Below are 18972 nucleotides of genomic sequence, written 5' to 3'. Positions count from 1 at the left end.
TAGGTTTGGGTTCGGTGACAGTACAGTGTAGGGTTAGGGTTGGGTTCAGTGACAGTACAGTGTAGGATTAGGGTTGGGTTCGGTGACAGTACAGTGTAGGGTTAGGTTTGGGTTCGGTGACAGTACAGTGTAGGGTTATGGTTGGGTTCAGTGACAGTACAGTGTAGGGTTAGGGTTGGGTTCGGTGACAGTACAGTGTAGGGTTAGGGTTGGGTTCGGTGACAGTACAGTGTAGGGTTAGGGTTGGGTTTGGTGACAGTACAGTGTAGGGTTAGGTTTGGGTTCGGTGAGAGTACAGTGTAGAGTTGGGTTCGGTGACAGTACAGTGTAGGGTTAGGGTTGGGTTTGCTGACAGTACAGTGTAGGATTAGGGTTGGGTTCGGTGACAGTACAGTGTAGGGTTAGGTTTGGGTTCGGTGACAGTACAGTGTAGGGTTATGGTTGGGTTCAGTGACAGTACAGTGTAGGGTTAGGGTTGGGTTCGGTGACAGTACAGTGTAGGGTTAGGGTTGGGTTCGGTGACAGTACAGTGTAGGGTTAGGGTTGGGTTTGGTGACAGTACAGTGTAGGGTTAGGTTTGGGTTCGGTGACAGTACAGTGTAGAGTTGGGTTCGGTGACAGTACAGTGTAGGGTTAGGGTTGGGTTTGGTGACAGTACAGTGTAGGGTTAGGTTTGGGTTCGGTGACAGTACAGTGTAGAGTTGGGTTCGGTGACAGTACAGTGTAGGGTTAGGGTTGGGTTCGGTGACAGTACAGTGTAGGGTTGGGGTTGGGTTTGGTGACAGTACAGTGTAGGGTTAGGGTTGGGTTCGGTGACAGTACAGTGCAGGGTTAGGTTTGGGTTCGGTGACAGTACAGTGTAGGGTTAGGGTTGGGTTCAGTGACAGTACAGTGTAGGATTAGGGTTGGGTTCGGTGACAGTACAGTGTAGGGTTAGGTTTGGGTTCGGTGACAGTACAGTGTAGGGTTGGGTTCGGTGACAGTACAGTGTAGGGTTAGGGTTGGGTTCAGTGACAGTACAGTGTAGGGTTAGGGCTGGGTTCGGTGACAGTACAGTGTAGGGTTAGGGTTGGATTCGGTGACAGTACAGTGTAGGGTTGGGGTTGGGTTTGGTGACAGTACAGTGCAGGGTTAGGTTTGGGTTCGGTGACAGTACAGTGTAGGGTTGGGTTCGGTGACAGTACAGTGTAGAGTTGGGTTCGGCGACAGTACAGTGTAGGGTTAGGGTTGGGTTCGGTGACAGTACAGTGTAGGGTTAGGGTTGGGTTTGCTGACAGTACAGTGTAGGGTTAGGGTTGGGTTCGGTGACAGTACAGTGTAGGGTTAGGGTTGGGTTTGCTGACAGTACAGTGTAGGGTTAGGGTTGGGTTCGGTGACAGTACAGTGTAGGGTTAGGGTTGGGTTCGGTGACAGTACAGTGTAGGGTTAGGGTTGGGTTTGCTGACAGTACAGTGTAGGGTTAGGGTTGGGTTCGGTGACAGTACAGTGTAGGGTTAGGGTTGGGTTTGCTGACAGTACAGTGTAGGGTTATGGTTGGGTTCAGTGACAGTACAGTGTAGGGTTAGGGTTGGGTTTGGTGACAGTACAGTGTAGGGTTAGGGTTGGGTTCAGTGACAGTACAGTGTAGGGTTAGGGTTGGGTTTGGTGACAGTACAATGTAGGGTTAGGTTTGGGTTCGGTGACAGTACAGTGTAGGGTTGGGTTCGGTGACAGTACAGTGTAGGGTTAGGGTTAGGTTCGGTGACAGTACAGTGTAGGGTTAGGGTTGGGTTTGCTGACAGTACAGTGTAGGGTTAGGGTTGGGTTCGGTGACAGTACAGTGTAGGGTTAGGGTTGGGTTTGCTGACAGTACAGTGTAGGGTTATGGTTGGGTTCAGTGACAGTACAGTGTAGGGTTAGGGTTGGGTTTGCTGACAGTACAGTGTAGGGTTAGGGTTGGGTTCAGTGACAGTACAGTGTAGGGTTAGGGTTGGGTTTGGTGACAGTACAATGTAGGGTTAGGTTTGGGTTCGGTGACAGTACAGTGTAGGGTTGGGTTTGGTGACAGTACAGTGTAGGGTTAGGGTTAGGTTCGGTGACAGTACAGTGTAGGGTTAGGGTTGGGTTTGCTGACAGTACAGTGTAGGTTTAGGGTTGGGTTCGGTGACAGTACAGTGTAGGGTTAGGGTTGGGTTTGCTGACAGTACAGTGTAGGGTTAGGGTTGGGTTCGGTGACAGTATAGTGTAGGGTAGGGATGAGCTTCAATGTTCGACTCGAACATCGGCTGTTTGATCGTTCGTCGAAGATCGAACAATATGGGCAGTTCGCGCCAAATTCGAGCACCGCATCGCGGCCCATAATGCACTGCGTCATCGCAGTGGTTTGCTGGCTGATGATTGGCCAAGCATGCACTATGACCCGCATGCTTTGGCCAAGTTTAAAAATAGATTTTTTGGCTGGAGCTACACTTACAAAATGTACCAGTTCAAATTTACAAACAGATTCTACTTAAGAACAAACCTACAGTCCCTGTCTTGTTTGCACCGCCTGTATACTGCTGTTCAGAGCCTTTTCTTTTTTTAATTTGGGTGCGGGGTTCCCCTTAATATCCATACAAGACCCAAAGGGCCTGGTAATGGGCTGGGGGGGGGGGGGGGACCCATCAGGGCCATCTTAAGAGCATTATAGACCCCCAGGCAATACAGTGAACTGGGGCCCTGTCTACACAATCACGCACGAGAATAAAAATGCAAATGATCAATAAGGCTATATTTATTGGTACTTCCAACAAAATCAGTGTTTAAACATTAACACAACGTTTGGACAATATAACACGAGTTTGATGGGCACAGTGGCTGCGTTTGATGGGCACAGTGGCTGCGTTTGATGAGCACAGTGGCTGCGTTTGATGGGCACAGTGGCTGCGTTTGATGGGCACAGTGGCAGCTTTGATGGGCACAGTGGCTGCTTTGATGGGCACAGTGGCAGCTTTGATGGGCACAGTGGCTGCTTTGATGGGCACAGTGGCTGCGTTTGATGGGCACAGTGGCAGCTTTGATGGGCACAGTGGCTGCGTTTGATGGGCACAGTGGCAGCTTTGATGGGCACAGTGGCTGCATTTGATGGGCACAGTGGCTGCTTTGATGGGCACAGTGGCAGCTTGTAAAGGGGCACAGAAAGTGGCTGTGTGTGATGCACAACTTGAACGTACTTAAGTAGACAGTGTTAGACTTACTTGAGGCCGCCGGCCTGGTGCAGTACAGTGTGTCACTCACAGCAGAGCAAGGCAGCGCCAGCTATCAAGGGCCATCTTTGCGCTCCGCTCCCTCTCCACGCTGTCTAAAGAACATGGCAGAGGTGGGCGGAGCTTGTTCACTAGCAGCTGGGGCGGCCGCGACGCGCTATGAATGCTGGGGCAGCCGCGGCCTTTGACTGACATCACTGGTTGCTAGCTAGACGCTGGGCGGCCGGCGATTCTAGCAAGTGAGCAACCAGTGCAGTCAGTCAACTTAATCAGCAGATTGCAGCACTGAGGATCGGCCCTGGATGGGGCACTCCAGACAAGTGGGGCCCCCGGGCAACTGCCCAGCGTGCCCAGTGGAAAAAACAGCCCTGGTACCCATACCGTTTTTCTCAATCATTTTCATCCATATTGCCAGGACCCGACATTACATTATAGCCGTGAGTAGTTTTAAATGACTTTTTTTCCTTTAAAAATGTCATTTTGCTGTCAGACTGTTCTAAACACGGGAAACATGCGCCCCTTTACAGGCATACTATAGACACCCCCCAGGTACGATATTTAAAGGGATATTACACTTTTATTGTTTCACTTTAAGCATTATTAAAATCACTGCTCCCGAAAAAACGGCTATTTTTAAAACTTTTTTTTGCATTGATCCATGTCCCCTGGGGCAGGACCCGGGTCCCCAAACACTTTTTATGACAATACCATGCAAATTAGCCTTTAAAATTAGCACTTTTGATTTCTCACGTTCGAATTTCATAGACTTTAACGGTGTTTTGTTTAGGGTTAGGTTTTGGTTCGGGGACAGTACAGTGTAGGGTTGGGTTCGGTGACAGTACAGTGTAGGGTTAGGTTTGGGTTTAGTGACAGTACAGTGTAGGGTTAGGGTTGGGTTCGGTGACAGTACAGTGTAGGGTTGGGTTTGGTGTCAGTACAGTGTAGGGTTAGGGTTGGGTTTGGTGGCAGTACAGTGTAGGGTTAGGGTTTGGTTCGGTGACAGTACAGTGTAGGGTTGGGTTCGGTGACAGTACAGTGTAGGGTTGGGTTTGGTGTCAGTACAGTGCAGGGTTAGGGTTGGGTTCGGTGGCAGTACAGTGTAGGGTTAGGGTTTGGTTCGGTGTCAGTACAGTGTAGGGTTAGGGTTGGGTTCGGTGTCAGTACAGTGCAGGGTTAGGGTTGGGTTCGGTGGCAGTACAGTGTAGGGTTAGGGTTTGGTTCGGTGTCAGTACAGTGTAGAGTTAGGGTTTGGTTCGGTGTCAGTACAGTGTAGGGTTAGGGTTTGGTTCGGTGTCAGTACAGTGTAGGGTTAGGGTTTGGTTTGGTGTCAGTACAGTGTAGGGTTAGGGTTGGGTTCGGTGACAGTACAGTGTAGGGTTAGGGTTGGGTTCGGTGTCAGTACAGTGTAGAGTTAGGGTTTGGTTCGGTGTCAGTACAGTGTAGGGTTAGGGTTTGGTTCGGTGTCAGTACAGTGTAGGGTTAGGGTTTGGTTTGGTGTCAGTACAGTGTAGGGTTAGGGTTGGGTTCGGTGACAGTACAGTGTAGGGTTAGGGTTGGGTTCGGTGTCAGTACAGTGTAGGGTTAGGGTTTGGTTCGGTGTCAGTACAGTGTAGGGTTAGGGTTTGGTTTGGTGTCAGTACAGTGTAGAGTTAGGGTTTGGTTCGGTGTCAGTACAGTGTAGGGTTAGGGTTTGGTTCGGTGTCAGTACAGTGTACGGTTAGGTTTGGGTTTGGTGACAGTACAGTTCCTTTTCCTGATGTCTGTAATTGCCTTACATAGTTGCCATGCTCCCTTCCCCCACTTCAGGCTAGCTATTACACGCAATGCATCTACCACCTACAGCACATGTCCCTGTATGGGACATCAGTGTGGGATTCCTGCAGTCTGGGAACAAAGAAGGAAGCACACAGAGCACCAAGCCTGGGATTATAGAGATGATCTGGTGATTTTTATCAGTCTTCTGTGATCTGGCGCAGAGCTCACAATGGCGGCTCCGATGTCAATAAAGGGATTACAGGGAATTATGTGCCGTGCCCCGTATCTAATCCTCTTCTATTCATAGGATTACTGTGCAGATTCCAGGCACACTGAGGACCTGGACAGAAATCTATCAGGGATTGGCTGTAGTTGTGTGATTGACTCTACACAGTATGTACCCCTTTATGGGTCCCCTGGATGGTCACTGGACCACAAGAGATCATCGCTGAACCTTGGGGTACATCACTAATAACATTGATACTTGGGCTACCCCCCTAATAATACTGAACCTTGGGGTACTCCACTTATAGCACTGAACCTTGAGGTACCCCACTAATAACACTGAATCTTGAGGTACCCCACTAATAACACTGAACCTTGGGGTACTTCACTAATTACATTGATACTTGGGCTACCCCCCTAATAATACTGAACCTTAGGGTACTCCACTTATAGCACTGAACCTTGAGGTACCCCACTAATAACACTGAATCTTGAGGTACCCCACTAATAACACTGAACCTTGGGGTACTTCACTAATTACATTGATACTTGGGCTACCCCCCTAATAATACTGAACCTTAGGGTACTCCACTTATAGCACTGAACCTTGAGGTACCCCACTAATAACACTGAATCTTGGGGTGCATCACTAACATTGATCCTTGGGGTACCCTCCCAATAACACTGAACCTTGGGGTGCACAACTAATAACACTGAAACCTTGGGGTACCCCACTAATAACACTAAACCTCAAGGTACCCCACTAATAACACTAAATCTTGGGGTAGACATAAAACAAAAAGGGTTCCCCTAGGTGGACTTTCCTGGCACTTGCAAGAGTAAAGAGTAATAAAGTTTGTAGAAAGTAAAGGACATTTGTAAAAAGGTTTAAATTTTATTCATAATCACAGGTACATTAAGATAAAAACAAGCAGTAAATGTATGGACTAACATAGTGTGAACTACATAATAGCCATCATAAGCAATTAGGACAAAACGAATGTGATGAAAAAGCTCTTCTCAAGCCCGACGCGTTTCGGGGTACTTAATATCTGTACAATCCTTCTTCAGGGGCATAATTAGAGAGAGATGTTCATCTAGGCTGAGAATGTTTACTTATTTGCTTGTGAAAACTTATTTTCTAAAAACAGGAAAAGCCATGGAGGAAGGGCAAGGTGTAGCAAGAAATTTAGTACATATTGTAGCTGGTATAAGCCAGAGTATTTAGATAATGATGGATGCAGGTTGGTAGGCTGCAGTCACCATGGGGGGAGTTCTTTGGCAACACTCCCGTCCCGCCCGACCAGTGCGCGTACCAACCAGAGCGGCGTGCTGAGGTCACAGGAAGGCGTCCCTTGAAAGGTGTGTGATGACAGCCTCACAGCCAAGCGTCCAGAGAGTATAGCGTCTAGACTAGACTTATAGCGTCTTTGTACAGATATTAAGTACCCCGAAACGCGTCGGACTTCAGAAGAGCTTTTTCATCACATTCGTTTTGTCCTAATTGCTTATGATGGCTATTATGTAGTTCACACTATGTTAGTCCATACATTTACTGCTTGTTTTTATCTTAATGTACCTGTGATTATGAATAAAATTTAAACCTTTTTACAAATGTCCTTTACTTTCTACAAACTTTATTACTCTTTACTCTTGCAAGTGCCAGGAAAGTCCACCTAGGGGAACCCTTTTTGTTTTATGTCTATAGACTATTGGACGTGGCACGGCTCTATTGCCTAAAACTGGTTGGTCACCCCTTCTTTGCTAAATCTTGGGGTACATCACTAATAACACTGATCCTTGGGGTACCCTCTCAATAACATTGAACCTTGGGGTGCACAACTAATAACACTAAACCTCGAGGTACCCCACTAATAACGATACATACAATATGGGACAATCAGCGCAAAGTAGTATCAGGAATGTTGCAAGCTGGACACTTTAGGCTAATCACATCACCTCATAGGGTTAGGGTTTATTTTGTATACCCCACTAATAACACCAAACCTTGGGATACATCTCTAATGACACTGAACTTTGGGATACCCCACTAAAATCACTGAACATTGAGCTACCCAACTAACACTAAACCTTGAGGTACCCAACAAATAACACTGAACCTTGAGGTATACCACTAACAACTCTGAACCTTGGGGTGCACAACTAATAACAATGAACTTTGAGGTACACCACTAAATAACACTGAACCTTATAGTACATCACTAAAAATACTGATCCAAGGGGTACCCAACTAACAGTGTACATTGGGGTACCCACCAATAACACTGAACCTTGGAGTACCCCACTGACAACACTGAAACTTAGGGTGCACAACTAATAACACTGAACCTTGGGGTAAATCTTTAATAACACTGAACCTTGGGGTACCCCAACTAATCACACTGAACCTTGAGGTATAGCACTAATAACACTGAACCTTGGGGTGCATCGCTAATAACACTGAACCTTGGAGTGCATCGCTAATAACACTAAACCTTGGGGTGCATCGCTAATAACACTGAATCTTGGGGTGCATCGCTAATAACACTAAACCTTGAGGTACACCACTAATAACACTGAACCTTGGGGTACATTGCTAATAACACTGAACCTTGAGGTACCCCATTAATAACACTGAACCTTGGGGTAAATCTTTAATAACACTGAACCTTGGGGTAAATCTTTAATAACACTGAACCTTGGGGTAAATCTTTAATAACACTGAACCTTGGGGTGCATCGCTAATAACACTGAATCTTGGGGTGCATCGCTAATAACACTAAACCTTGAGGTACACCACTAATAACACTGAATCTTGGGGTACATTGCTAATAACACTAAACCTTGAGGTACACCACTAATAACACTGAATCTTGGGGTACATCACTAATAACACTAAACCTTGAGGTACATCACTAATAACACTAAACCTTGGGGTACACCACTAATAACACTGAACCTTGGGGTACTTCACTAAGAACGCTGTACCTCGGGGTACACCACTAATAACACTGAACCTTGGGGTACACCACTAATAACACTGAACCTTGGGGTACTTCACTAAGAACGCTGTACCTCGGGGTACACCACTAATAACACTGAACCTTGGGGTACACCACTAATAACACTGAACCTTGGGGTACTTCACTAAGAACGCTGTACCTCGGGGTACACCACTAATAACACTGAACCTTGGGGGTACATCACTAAGAACGCTGTACCTTGGGGGTACATCACTAAGAACGCTGTACCTCGGGGTACAGCACTAATAACACTGAACCTTGGGGGTACATCACTAAGAACGCTGTACCTCGGGGTACACCACTAATAACTTTAGACCATTGAGAGTATGACTCATTACTACTCTCTGAATACGGACATTCAGACAGTTTTCTATTTATATAATGGGTGCTATAAATAACGGGCGTGTCAGGGGCATCTAGCGCTCCTGCTCCTCATTCCAGCATCCGGGTTTTGGCTTTCTCCTTGTCTGTCTGTCCACCTGCATGGTGATTATTGTGGTCAATCTCTGGGTGGAGACCAAACTTGATTTAAGCCAGCCAAGCCTGCAGTCTCATGCTTGTGATCGAGTAATACCGGATCAAGCTCCCCGTTTGTCTGTCCTGCTAGATTGGATTGGAGTCTGTCTGCCAACCACAAGTGCCTGTAACAAACAAATGGCCCTGCCCCCACCTATAACTGGCCTTCAGAGGAAGGGCAAATGCATGAAAGACAAAAACATTCCAAAGCTCAACTCACCAACCAGTCTGCCAACCGACCAAATTAACCCATCCAACAGATTGCGTTTAACACAGGGGTTTAGTTATCACACATTTGCAAACGCATGCGCAAGCTGCAAGGCCTCTCCGCGGCACCCTGTGTATTGCTTGCAGTCTCCACCATAAACGAGATAACTAAACCCCTGGTTATAACGCAGACTGTTGGACGGGTTCATTTGGTCAGTGGGGAGACTGGTGAATTCAATTTAAAACAGACAAAAACATTCATCAAGGCAGCGCTACACAAATACATTCCGCCATTGCGGGCGGGCGATCATAAAAGTGCATAGAAGTCTAAAGTACAAAAGTAATCGATGCAACAAATGTGATCGATTCACATTAAAGACTTAGTAGAGTCCAACAAAGAGAGAGTGCTTGATTACGTCCTAGATATGACCATTTCACCATCACCTCCACACGTGGGGGGGTAAAAAATCCCCCTATGAATCAGACTCTGACCAGACTGTGCTGGGTAACAAGCACAGAACACCAGATCTTAGTTTCAATCGTCTCCCTGGATAATTGATCACAGATCCTGTTGTAGCCGGGAGGACGGGTCACCCACTAATGAGCTCATTAGAGAACTCCATATCGTAATCCCATTTCAAACAGATTTATTCGATAAATTCCCCTTATAGGACTTACACTTAGAAGATCGCACAATCAAGCAGGCATCTGACACAAGCGATAGCGCCAATGGGGGGGGGGGCGGGGTCTTCTACCTGGGTGGTGATTGAGCTCTGCAATGTTTATAGGTGAAGAAGACAGAAGACAGCTTTAGTGTCTGACCACACGCGTTAGGGGGGAGCATGACCGGGTACTAGAAAGGAGCCACATTCTATTATTTATAGTAAAACACCCGAGAACTCGGGCCCCAGATATAAATCACAACCGTATGGAAAAATGTACATAAAACAACATCCAACACCTCCTAAAAAGTGATTCTGCGAATCATTGGTGTCCCTAAAACAAATATCCAACCCCAAATATCAAACCCCCAAATATCAAACCCCCAAATATCCAACCCCCAGATATCAAACCCCCTACACACTTATTACATGACGAACCAAAGTAACCCTCCGCTCTGTCCCAGATTATACTGAAGATCATAGGTGTCAAACGCAAGGTCCACGGGCTGAATCCAGCCCCCCAGGGCATTTTATGTGGCCCTCGCACCTCGCCTACGGCACCCCCTCTTCTCTGCCCCGACCTTGCCTCAGCAGTTGGCAGCAGAGGGGAGGATAGAACTCCTCCTCCAGACTCTAAGCTTCTCTGTGCACCCACAGAGAGGCTCATCTCTGCCCCCTGTCTCAGCAGTAGAGAGGAGGACAGAACTCCTCCTCCAGATTCTGCACTTCTCTGTGCACCCACAAAAAGGCTCATCTCTGCCCCCTGTCTCAGCGGTAGAGAGGAGGACAGAACTCCTCCTCCACATTCTGCACTTCTCTGTGCACCCACAGAGAGGCTCATCTCTGCCCCCTGTCTCAGTGGTAGAGAGGAGGACAGAACTCCTCCTCCAGATTCTGCACTTCTCTGTGCACCCACAGAGAGGCTCGTCTCTGCCCCCTGTCTCAGCAGTAGAGAGGAGGACAGAACTCCTCCTCCAAATTCTGCACTTCTCTGTGAACCCACAGAGAGGCTCATCTCTGCCCCCTGTCTCAGCAGTCAGCAGTAGAGGAGAGGACAGTACTCCTCCTCCAGATTCTGCACTTCTCTGTGCACCCCCACATAGGCTCATCTCTGCCCCCCTCCTTCTCAGCAGTCAGCAGTAGAGAAGAGGACAGAACTTCAGCACCCCCTCTCCTGAGCTGACTTCAGTCCTCCTCTGGTTCTCCTCCAGACCTTGCACTTTGTGCTTCCCATCTTCACTTTCAGATTTTCTCTGGTAGCAGCACAAGGTAAGGGGGGACTGTGATGTACGGGACGGTGGGAGACATTTGACTTCTGATGGTTGGGGGGCTCCTAACATGTAGTCTTACAGATACAAGCGGCCCTTTGAGGGAAATGCTGATGTGGCCCTCGAGGAAATGGAGCTCCGCCCCCCGCTGCAGACAAGTAGAGGGGAAAAGAAAGGACACCGATGATCTTTACGCATTTCACAGCCTAGCAATCCTTTTCTTCAGGACAACAAATCAGAATCAGTAATTCAATCCATTAAACAATCTCCAGCATTTCCACTAAAGAAGGCTGCGAAACGCGTCGAACTCATTGGTGACCCTTTGCTTTCTCCTCCTTCTGTCTTCCCTACAGCATCATTTTGTGGCCCATTTCTGGTAGAGAAGAGGGTGAGATATTTGTTTTATGTATCTGTTATAATATGTGAAAATGAAGTATATACTGTATACCACGTCCACAGCCACCCCTCTGTCCAAGTATACCACCTCCACAGCCACCCCTCTGTCCAAGTATACCACGTCCACAGCCACCCCTCTGTCCAAGTATACCACGTCCACAGCCACCCCTCTGTCCAAGTATACCACGTCCACAGCCACCCCTCCGTCCAAGTATACCACGTCCACAGACACCCCTCTGTCCAAGTATACCACGTCCACAGCCACCCCTCTGTCCAAGTATACCACGTCCACAGCCACCCCTCTGTCCAAATATACCACGTCCACAGCCACCCCTCTGTCCAAGTATACCACCTCCACAGCCACCCCTCTGTCCAAGTATACCCGTCCACAGCCACCCCTCTGTCCAAATATACCATGTCCACAGCCACCCCTCTGTCCAAGTATACCCGTCCACAGCCACCCCTCTGTCCAAGTATACCACGTCCACAGCCACCCCTCTGTCCAAGTATACCACGTCCACAGCCACCCCTCCGTCCAAGTATACCACCTCCACAGCCACCCCTCTGTCCAAGTATACCACGTCCACAGCCACCCCTCTGTCCAAGTATACCACGTCCACAGCCACCCCTCTGTCCAAGTATACCACGTCCACAGCCACCCCTCCGTCCAAGTATACCACGTCCACAGACACCCCTCTGTCCAAGTATACCACGTCCACAGCCACCCCTCTGTCCAAGTATACCACGTCCACAGCCACCCCTCTGTCCAAATATACCACGTCCACAGCCACCCCTCTGTCCAAGTATACCACCTCCACAGCCACCCCTCTGTCCAAGTATACCCGTCCACAGCCACCCCTCTGTCCAAATATACCATGTCCACAGCCACCCCTCTGTCCAAGTATACCCGTCCACAGCCACCCCTCTGTCCAAGTATACCACGTCCACAGCCACCCCTCTGTCCAAGTATACCACGTCCACAGCCACCCCTCCGTCCAAGTATACCACGTCCACAGCCACCCCTCTGTCCAAGTATACCACGTCCACAGCCACCCCTCTGTCCAAGTATACCACGTCCACAGCCACCCCTCTGTCCAAATATACCACGTCCACAGCCACCCCTCTGTCCAAGTATACCACGTCCACAGCCACCCCCTGTCCAAGTATACCACGTCCACAGCCACCCCTCTGTCCAAGTATACCACCTCCACAGCCACCCCTCTGTCCAAGTATACCCGTCCACAGCCACCCCTCTGTCCAAATATACCACGTCCACAGCCACCCCTCTGTCCAAGTATACCCGTCCACAGCCACCCCTCTGTCCAAGTATACCACATCCACAGCCACCCCTCTGTCCAAGTATACCACGTCCACAGCCACCCCTCTGTCCAAGTATACTATGTTCACAGCCACCCCTCTGTCCAAATATACCACATCCACAGCCACCCCTCTGTCCAGGTATACCACATCCACAGCCACCCCTCTGTCCAAATATACCACGTCCACAGCCACCCTTCTGTCCAAGTATACCACCTCCACAGCCACCCCTCTGTCCAAGTATACCACGTCCACAGCCACCCCTCTGTCCAAGTATACTACGTTCACAGCCACCCCTCTGTCCAAATATACCACATCCACAGCCACCCCTCTGTCCAGGTATACCACATCCACAGCCACCCCTCTGTCCAAATATACCACGTCCACAGCCACCCTTCTGTCCAAGTATACCACCTCCACAGCCACCCCTCTGTCCAAGTATACCACGTCCACAGCCACCCCTCTGTCCAAGTATACCACGTCCACAGCCACCCCTCCGTCCAAGTATACCACGTCCACAGCCACTCCTCTGTCCAAGTATACCAAGTCCACAGCCACCCCTCTGTCCAAGTATACCATGTCCACAGCCACCCCTCTGTCCAAGTATACCACGTCCACAGCCATGACTCTGTCCAAGTATACCACGTCCACAGCCACCCCTCTGTCCAAGTATACCACATCCACAGCCATGACTCTGTCCAAGTATACTACGTCCACAGCCACCCCTCTGTCCAAGTCTACCATGTCCACAATCACCCCTCTGTCCAAGTATACCACGTCCACAGCCACCCCTCTGTCCAAGTATACCCGTACACAGCCACCCCTCTGTCCAAGTATACCACATCCACAGCCACCCCTCTGTCCAAGTATACCACGTCCACAGCCACCCCTTTGTCCAAGTATACTACGTTCACAGCCACCCCTCTGTCCAAATATACCACATCCACAGCCACCCCTCTGTCCAGGTATACCACATCCACAGCCACCCCTCTGTCCAAATATACCACGTCCACAGCCACCCTTATGTCCAAGTATACCACCTCCACAGCCACCCCTCTGTCCAAATATACCACGTCCACAGCCACCCCTCTGTCCGAGTATACCACGTCCACAGCCACCCCTCTGTCCAAGTATACTACGTTCACAGCCACCCCTCTGTCCAAATATACCACGTCCACAGCCACCCCTCTGTCCAAGTATACCACATCCACAGCCACCCCTCTGTCCAAGTATACCACGTCCACAGCCACCCCTCTGTCCAAGTATACCACGTCCACAGCCACACCCTGTCCAAATATACCACGTCTACAGCTACCCCTCTGTCCAAATATACCACATCCACAGCCACCTCTCTGTCCAAGTCTACCACATCCACAGCCACCCCTCTGTCCAAGTATACCAAGTCCACAGCCACCCCTCTGTCCAAGTATACCACGTAAACAGCCATCCCTCTGTCCAAGTATACCACGTCCACAGGCACCCCTCTGACCAAGTATACCACGTCCACAGCCACCCCTCTGTCCAAGTATACCACGTCCACAGCCATGACTCTGTCCAAGTATACCACGTCCACAGCCACCCCTCTGTCCAAGTATACCAAGTCCACAGCCACCCCTCTGTCCAAGTATACCACGTCCACAGCCACCCCTCTGTCCAAGTCTACCACGTCCACAACCACCCCTCTGTCCAAGTATACCACGTCCACAGCCACCCCTCTGTCCAAGTATACCATGTCCACAGCCACCCCTCTGTCCAAGTATACCACATCCACAGCCACCCCTCTGTCCAAGTATATCATGTCCACAGCCACCCCTCTGTCCAAGTCTACCCCATCCACAGCCACCCCTCTGTCTAAGTATACCACATCCACAGCCACTGCTCTGTCCAAGTATATCATGTCCATAGCCACCCCTCTGTCCAAGTATACCACGTCCACAGCCACCCCTCTGTCCAAGTATACCACGTCCACAACCACCCCTCTGTCCAAGTATACCATGTCCACAGCCACCCCTCTGTCCAAGTATATCATGTCCACAGCCACCCCTCTGTCCAAGTCTACCACGTCTACAGCCACCCCTCTGTCCAAGTATACCACATCCACAGTCACCCCTCTGTCCAAGTATACCACATCCATAGCCACCTCTCTGTCCAAGTATACCCCTTCCACAGCCACCCCTCTGTCCAAGTATACCACATCCACAGCCACCCCTCTGTCCAAGTATACCACGTCCACAGCCACCCCTCTGTCCAAGTATACCACGTCCACAGCCACCCCTCTGTCCAAGTATACCACGTCCACAGCCACCCCTCTGTCCAAGTATACCACATCCACAGCCACCCCTCTGTTCAAGTCTACCACAACCACCCCTCTGTCCAATGTACCATGTCCACAGCCACCCCTCTGTCCAAGTATACCACGTCCACAGCCACCCCTCTGTCCAAGTATACCACATCCACAGCCACCCCTCAGTCCAAGTATACCACGTCCACAACCACCCCTCTGTCCAAGTATACCACATCCACAGCCATCACTCTGTCCAAGTATACCACATCCACAGCCACCCCTCTGTCCAAGTATACCACATCCACAGCCACCCCTCTGTCCAAGTCTACCACGTCCACAGCCTTCCCTCCGTTCTAGTCTACCACATCCACAGCCACCCCTCTGTCCAAGTATACCCCATCCACAGCCACCCCTCTGTCCAAGTATACCACAGCCACCCCTCTGTCCAAGTATACCATGTCCACCACCACCCCTCTGTCCAAGTATACCACATCCACAGCCACCCCTCTGTCCACATATACCATGTCCACAGCCACCCCTCTGTCCAAGTATACCACGTCCACAGCCACCCCTCTGTCCAAGTATACCACGTTCACAGCCATCCCTTTGTCCAAGTATACCATGTCCACAGCCACCCCTCTGTCCAAGTATATCACATCCACAGCCACCCCTCTGTCCAAGTATACCCCGTCCACAGCCACCCCTCTGTCCAAGTATACCCCGTCCACAGCCACCCCTCTTTCCAAGTATACCAAATCCACAGCCACCCCTCTGTCCAAGTCTACCACGTCCACAACCACCCCTCTGTCCAAGTATACCACATCCACAGCCACCCCCCTGGCCAAGTTTACCCCATCCACAGCCACCCCTCTGTCCAAGTATACCACGTCCACAGCCACCCCTCTGTCCAAGTATACCACAACCACCCCTCTGTCCAAGTGTACCATGTCCACAGCCACCCCTCTGTCCAAGTATACCACGTCCACAGCCACCCCTCTGTCGAAGTATACCACATCCACAGCCACCCCTCAGTCCAAGTATACCACGTCCACAACCACCCCTCTGTCCAAGTATACCACGTCCACAACCACCCCTCTGTCCAAGTATACCATATCCACAGCCACCCATCTGTCCAAGTATACCACGTCCACAGCCACCCCTCTGTCCAAGTATACCACGTCCACAGCCACCCCTCTGTCCAAGTATACCACATCCACAGCCACCCCTCTGTCCAAGTCTACTACGTCCACAGCCTTCCCTCCGTCCTAGTCTACCACATCCACAGCCACCTCTCTGTCCAAGTATACCACATCCACAGCCACCCCTCTGTCTAAGTATACCACAGCCACCTCTCTGTCCAAGTCTACCACGTCCACAGCCTTCCCTCCGTCCTAGTCTACCACATCCACAGCCACCCCTCTGTCGAAGTATACCACATCTACAGCCACCCCTCTGTCTAAGTATACCACAGCCACCCCTCTGTCCAAGTATACCACGTCCACAGCCACCCCTCCGTCCAAGTATACCACGTCCACAGACACCCCTCTGTCCAAGTATACCACGTCCACAGCCACCCCTCTGTCCAAGTATACCACGTCCACAGCCACCCCTCTGTCCAAATATACCACGTCCACAGCCACCCCTCTGTCCAAGTATACCACCTCCACAGCCACCCCTCTGTCCAAGTATACCCGTCCACAGCCACCCCTCTGTCCAAATATACCATGTCCACAGCCACCCCTCTGTCCAAGTATACCCGTCCACAGCCACCCCTCTGTCCAAGTATACCACGTCCACAGCCACCCCTCTGTCCAAGTATACCACGTCCACAGCCACCCCTCCGCCCAAGTATACCACGTCCACAGCCACCCCTCTGTCCAAGTATACCACGTCCACAGCCACCCCTCTGTCCAAGTATACCACGTCCACAGCCACCCCTCTGTCCAAATATACCACGTCCACAGCCACCCCTCTGTCCAAGTATACCACGTCCACAGCCACCCCTCTGTCCAAGTATACCACGTCCACAGCCACCCCTCTGTCCAAGTATACCACCTCCACAGCCACCCCTCTGTCCAAGTATACCCGTCCACAGCCACCCCTCTGTCCAAATATACCACGTCCACAGCCACCCCTCTGTCCAAGTATACCCGTCCACAGCCACCCCTCTGTCCAAGTATACCACATCCACAGCCACCCCTCTGTCCAAGTATACCACGTCCACAGCCACCCCTCTGTCCAAGTATACTATGTTCACAGCCACCCCTCTGTCCAAATATACCACATCCACAGCCACCCCTCTGTCCAGGTATACCACATCCACAGCCACACCTCTGTCCAAGTATACCACGTCCACAGTCACCGCTCTGTCCAGGTATACAATGTCCACATCCACCCCTCTGTCCAAGTATACCACGTCTACAGCCACCCCTCTGTCCAAGTATACCACATCCACAACCACCCCTCCGTCCAAGTATACCACGACCACAGCCACCCCTCCCTTCAAGTATACCACATCCACAGCCCCCTCTGTCCAAGTATACCACTTCCACAGCCACCCCTCTGTCCAAGTATACCACGTCCACAGCCACCCCTCCATTAAAGTACACCACGTCCACAGCCACCCCTCTGTCCAAGTATACCATGTCCACAGCCACCCCTCTGTCCAAGTATACCACGTCCACAGCCACCCCTCTGTCCAAGTATACCATGTCCACAGCCACCCCTCTGTCCAAGTACACCACGTCCACAGCCACCCCTCTGTCCAAGTATACCATGACCACAGCCACCCCTCTGTCCAAGTATACCACATCCACAACCACCCCTCTGTCCAAGTATACCACGACCACAGCCACCCCTCCCTTTAAGTATACAATGACCACAGCAACCCCTCTGTCCAAGTACACCACGTCCACAGCCACCCCTCTGTTCAAGTATACCATGACCACAGCCACCCCTCTGTCCAAGTATACCACATCCACAGCCACCCCTCTGTCCAAGTATACCCCGTCCACAGCCACCCCTCTGTTCAAGTATATCACGTTCACAGACACCCATCTGTCCAAGGTCCTCATAAAAAGAAATCAGATTTGTGTGACAACTTCTGTCTTTCATGAATCCATGCTGTCTGTTACAGTACTTAGAAGAACGGATCTATGTGACCTTTTATTAAACTCTCCAGTATCTTCCGGACTATAGAAGTTACACTAACAAGTCTATAGTTACTTGGTAACGACTTTGATCCTTTTTTAAAAATGGGCACCACATTGGCCCTGTGCCAGTCCAGTGGTACCATTCCAGTCATTATCGAGTCCCTAAAAATTAGATACATTGGCCTTGATATAACAGAGCTCAATTCTTTTAGGATCCGTGGGTGAGAAAATTGAGTACTGTCCGTGATACTTTTTTTATTTGCACTAACATACAATTTTTCAGGACAAGCTTTCGGGCTATGTCCCCTTCTTCAAGGTCCAAGCAGTACTGCTTGGACCTTGAAGAAGGGGACATACCCCGAAAGCTTGTCCTGAAAAATTGTATGTTAGTGCAAATAAAAAAAGTATCACGGACAGTACTCAATTTTCTCTGTCACAATTGCACTAATACGGCTACAATCAAATCATGTAGGATCCGTGGGTGTAAGCCATCTGGTCCAGGTGATTTAATCACCTTTATCTCTCTACCCCCCTCCCCCCTCTGTTTTCTCTCACATTTCTGGTCCTACCTGATTTTGCCATCAGCAGAGCCGGGGTGACGTAGTCATTGTTGTCGTCCAGATGGTAGAACACTCCACAGAGACTGACTGGACACAGATCCGTCACATACAGCCAGATGGAGAAGCTGCAGCTGTGGGACAACATGATATCAATATACTGTATATACAGCCTGAGATTTCCCCACAAATCACACAGACAGATATATACATGAATGGGCTTCTCTATTCCACAACAGAACATGGTCACCCTCCAGCTAAAATCCCCAGTGGTAGTAATCCCCTGCACAGATCCCACCAATCAGCTACCTCCAGCTAAAGTCCCCAGTGGTGGTCATCTCCTGTACAGATCCCACCAATCAGCTACCTCCAGCTAAAGTACCCAG

General features: G+C 50.0%; 1 protein-coding gene across 3 annotated transcripts in view; it reads right to left on the bottom strand.

The window, feature by feature from the left end:
- LOC141126634 (protein sel-1 homolog 3-like) overlaps positions 1 to 18972 on the bottom strand; it is a 173811-nt gene that overhangs the window by 141849 nt on the left and 12990 nt on the right. For all 3 annotated transcript variants that reach the window (XM_073612556.1, XM_073612558.1, XM_073612557.1), the window contains exon 5: positions 18599 to 18720. In XM_073612556.1, coding sequence (XP_073468657.1) covers positions 18599 to 18720 — 122 coding nt within the window. The remainder of the gene's footprint in view (positions 1 to 18598; positions 18721 to 18972) is intronic.

This window comes from Aquarana catesbeiana, linkage group LG02, assembly GCF_042186555.1.
Source record: "Aquarana catesbeiana isolate 2022-GZ linkage group LG02, ASM4218655v1, whole genome shotgun sequence".
In the NCBI taxonomy this organism is placed as follows: Eukaryota; Metazoa; Chordata; class Amphibia; order Anura; family Ranidae; genus Aquarana; species Aquarana catesbeiana.
Note: the sequence above shows the minus strand (reverse complement) of the source record. Positions and strands in the feature narration are given on the sequence as shown.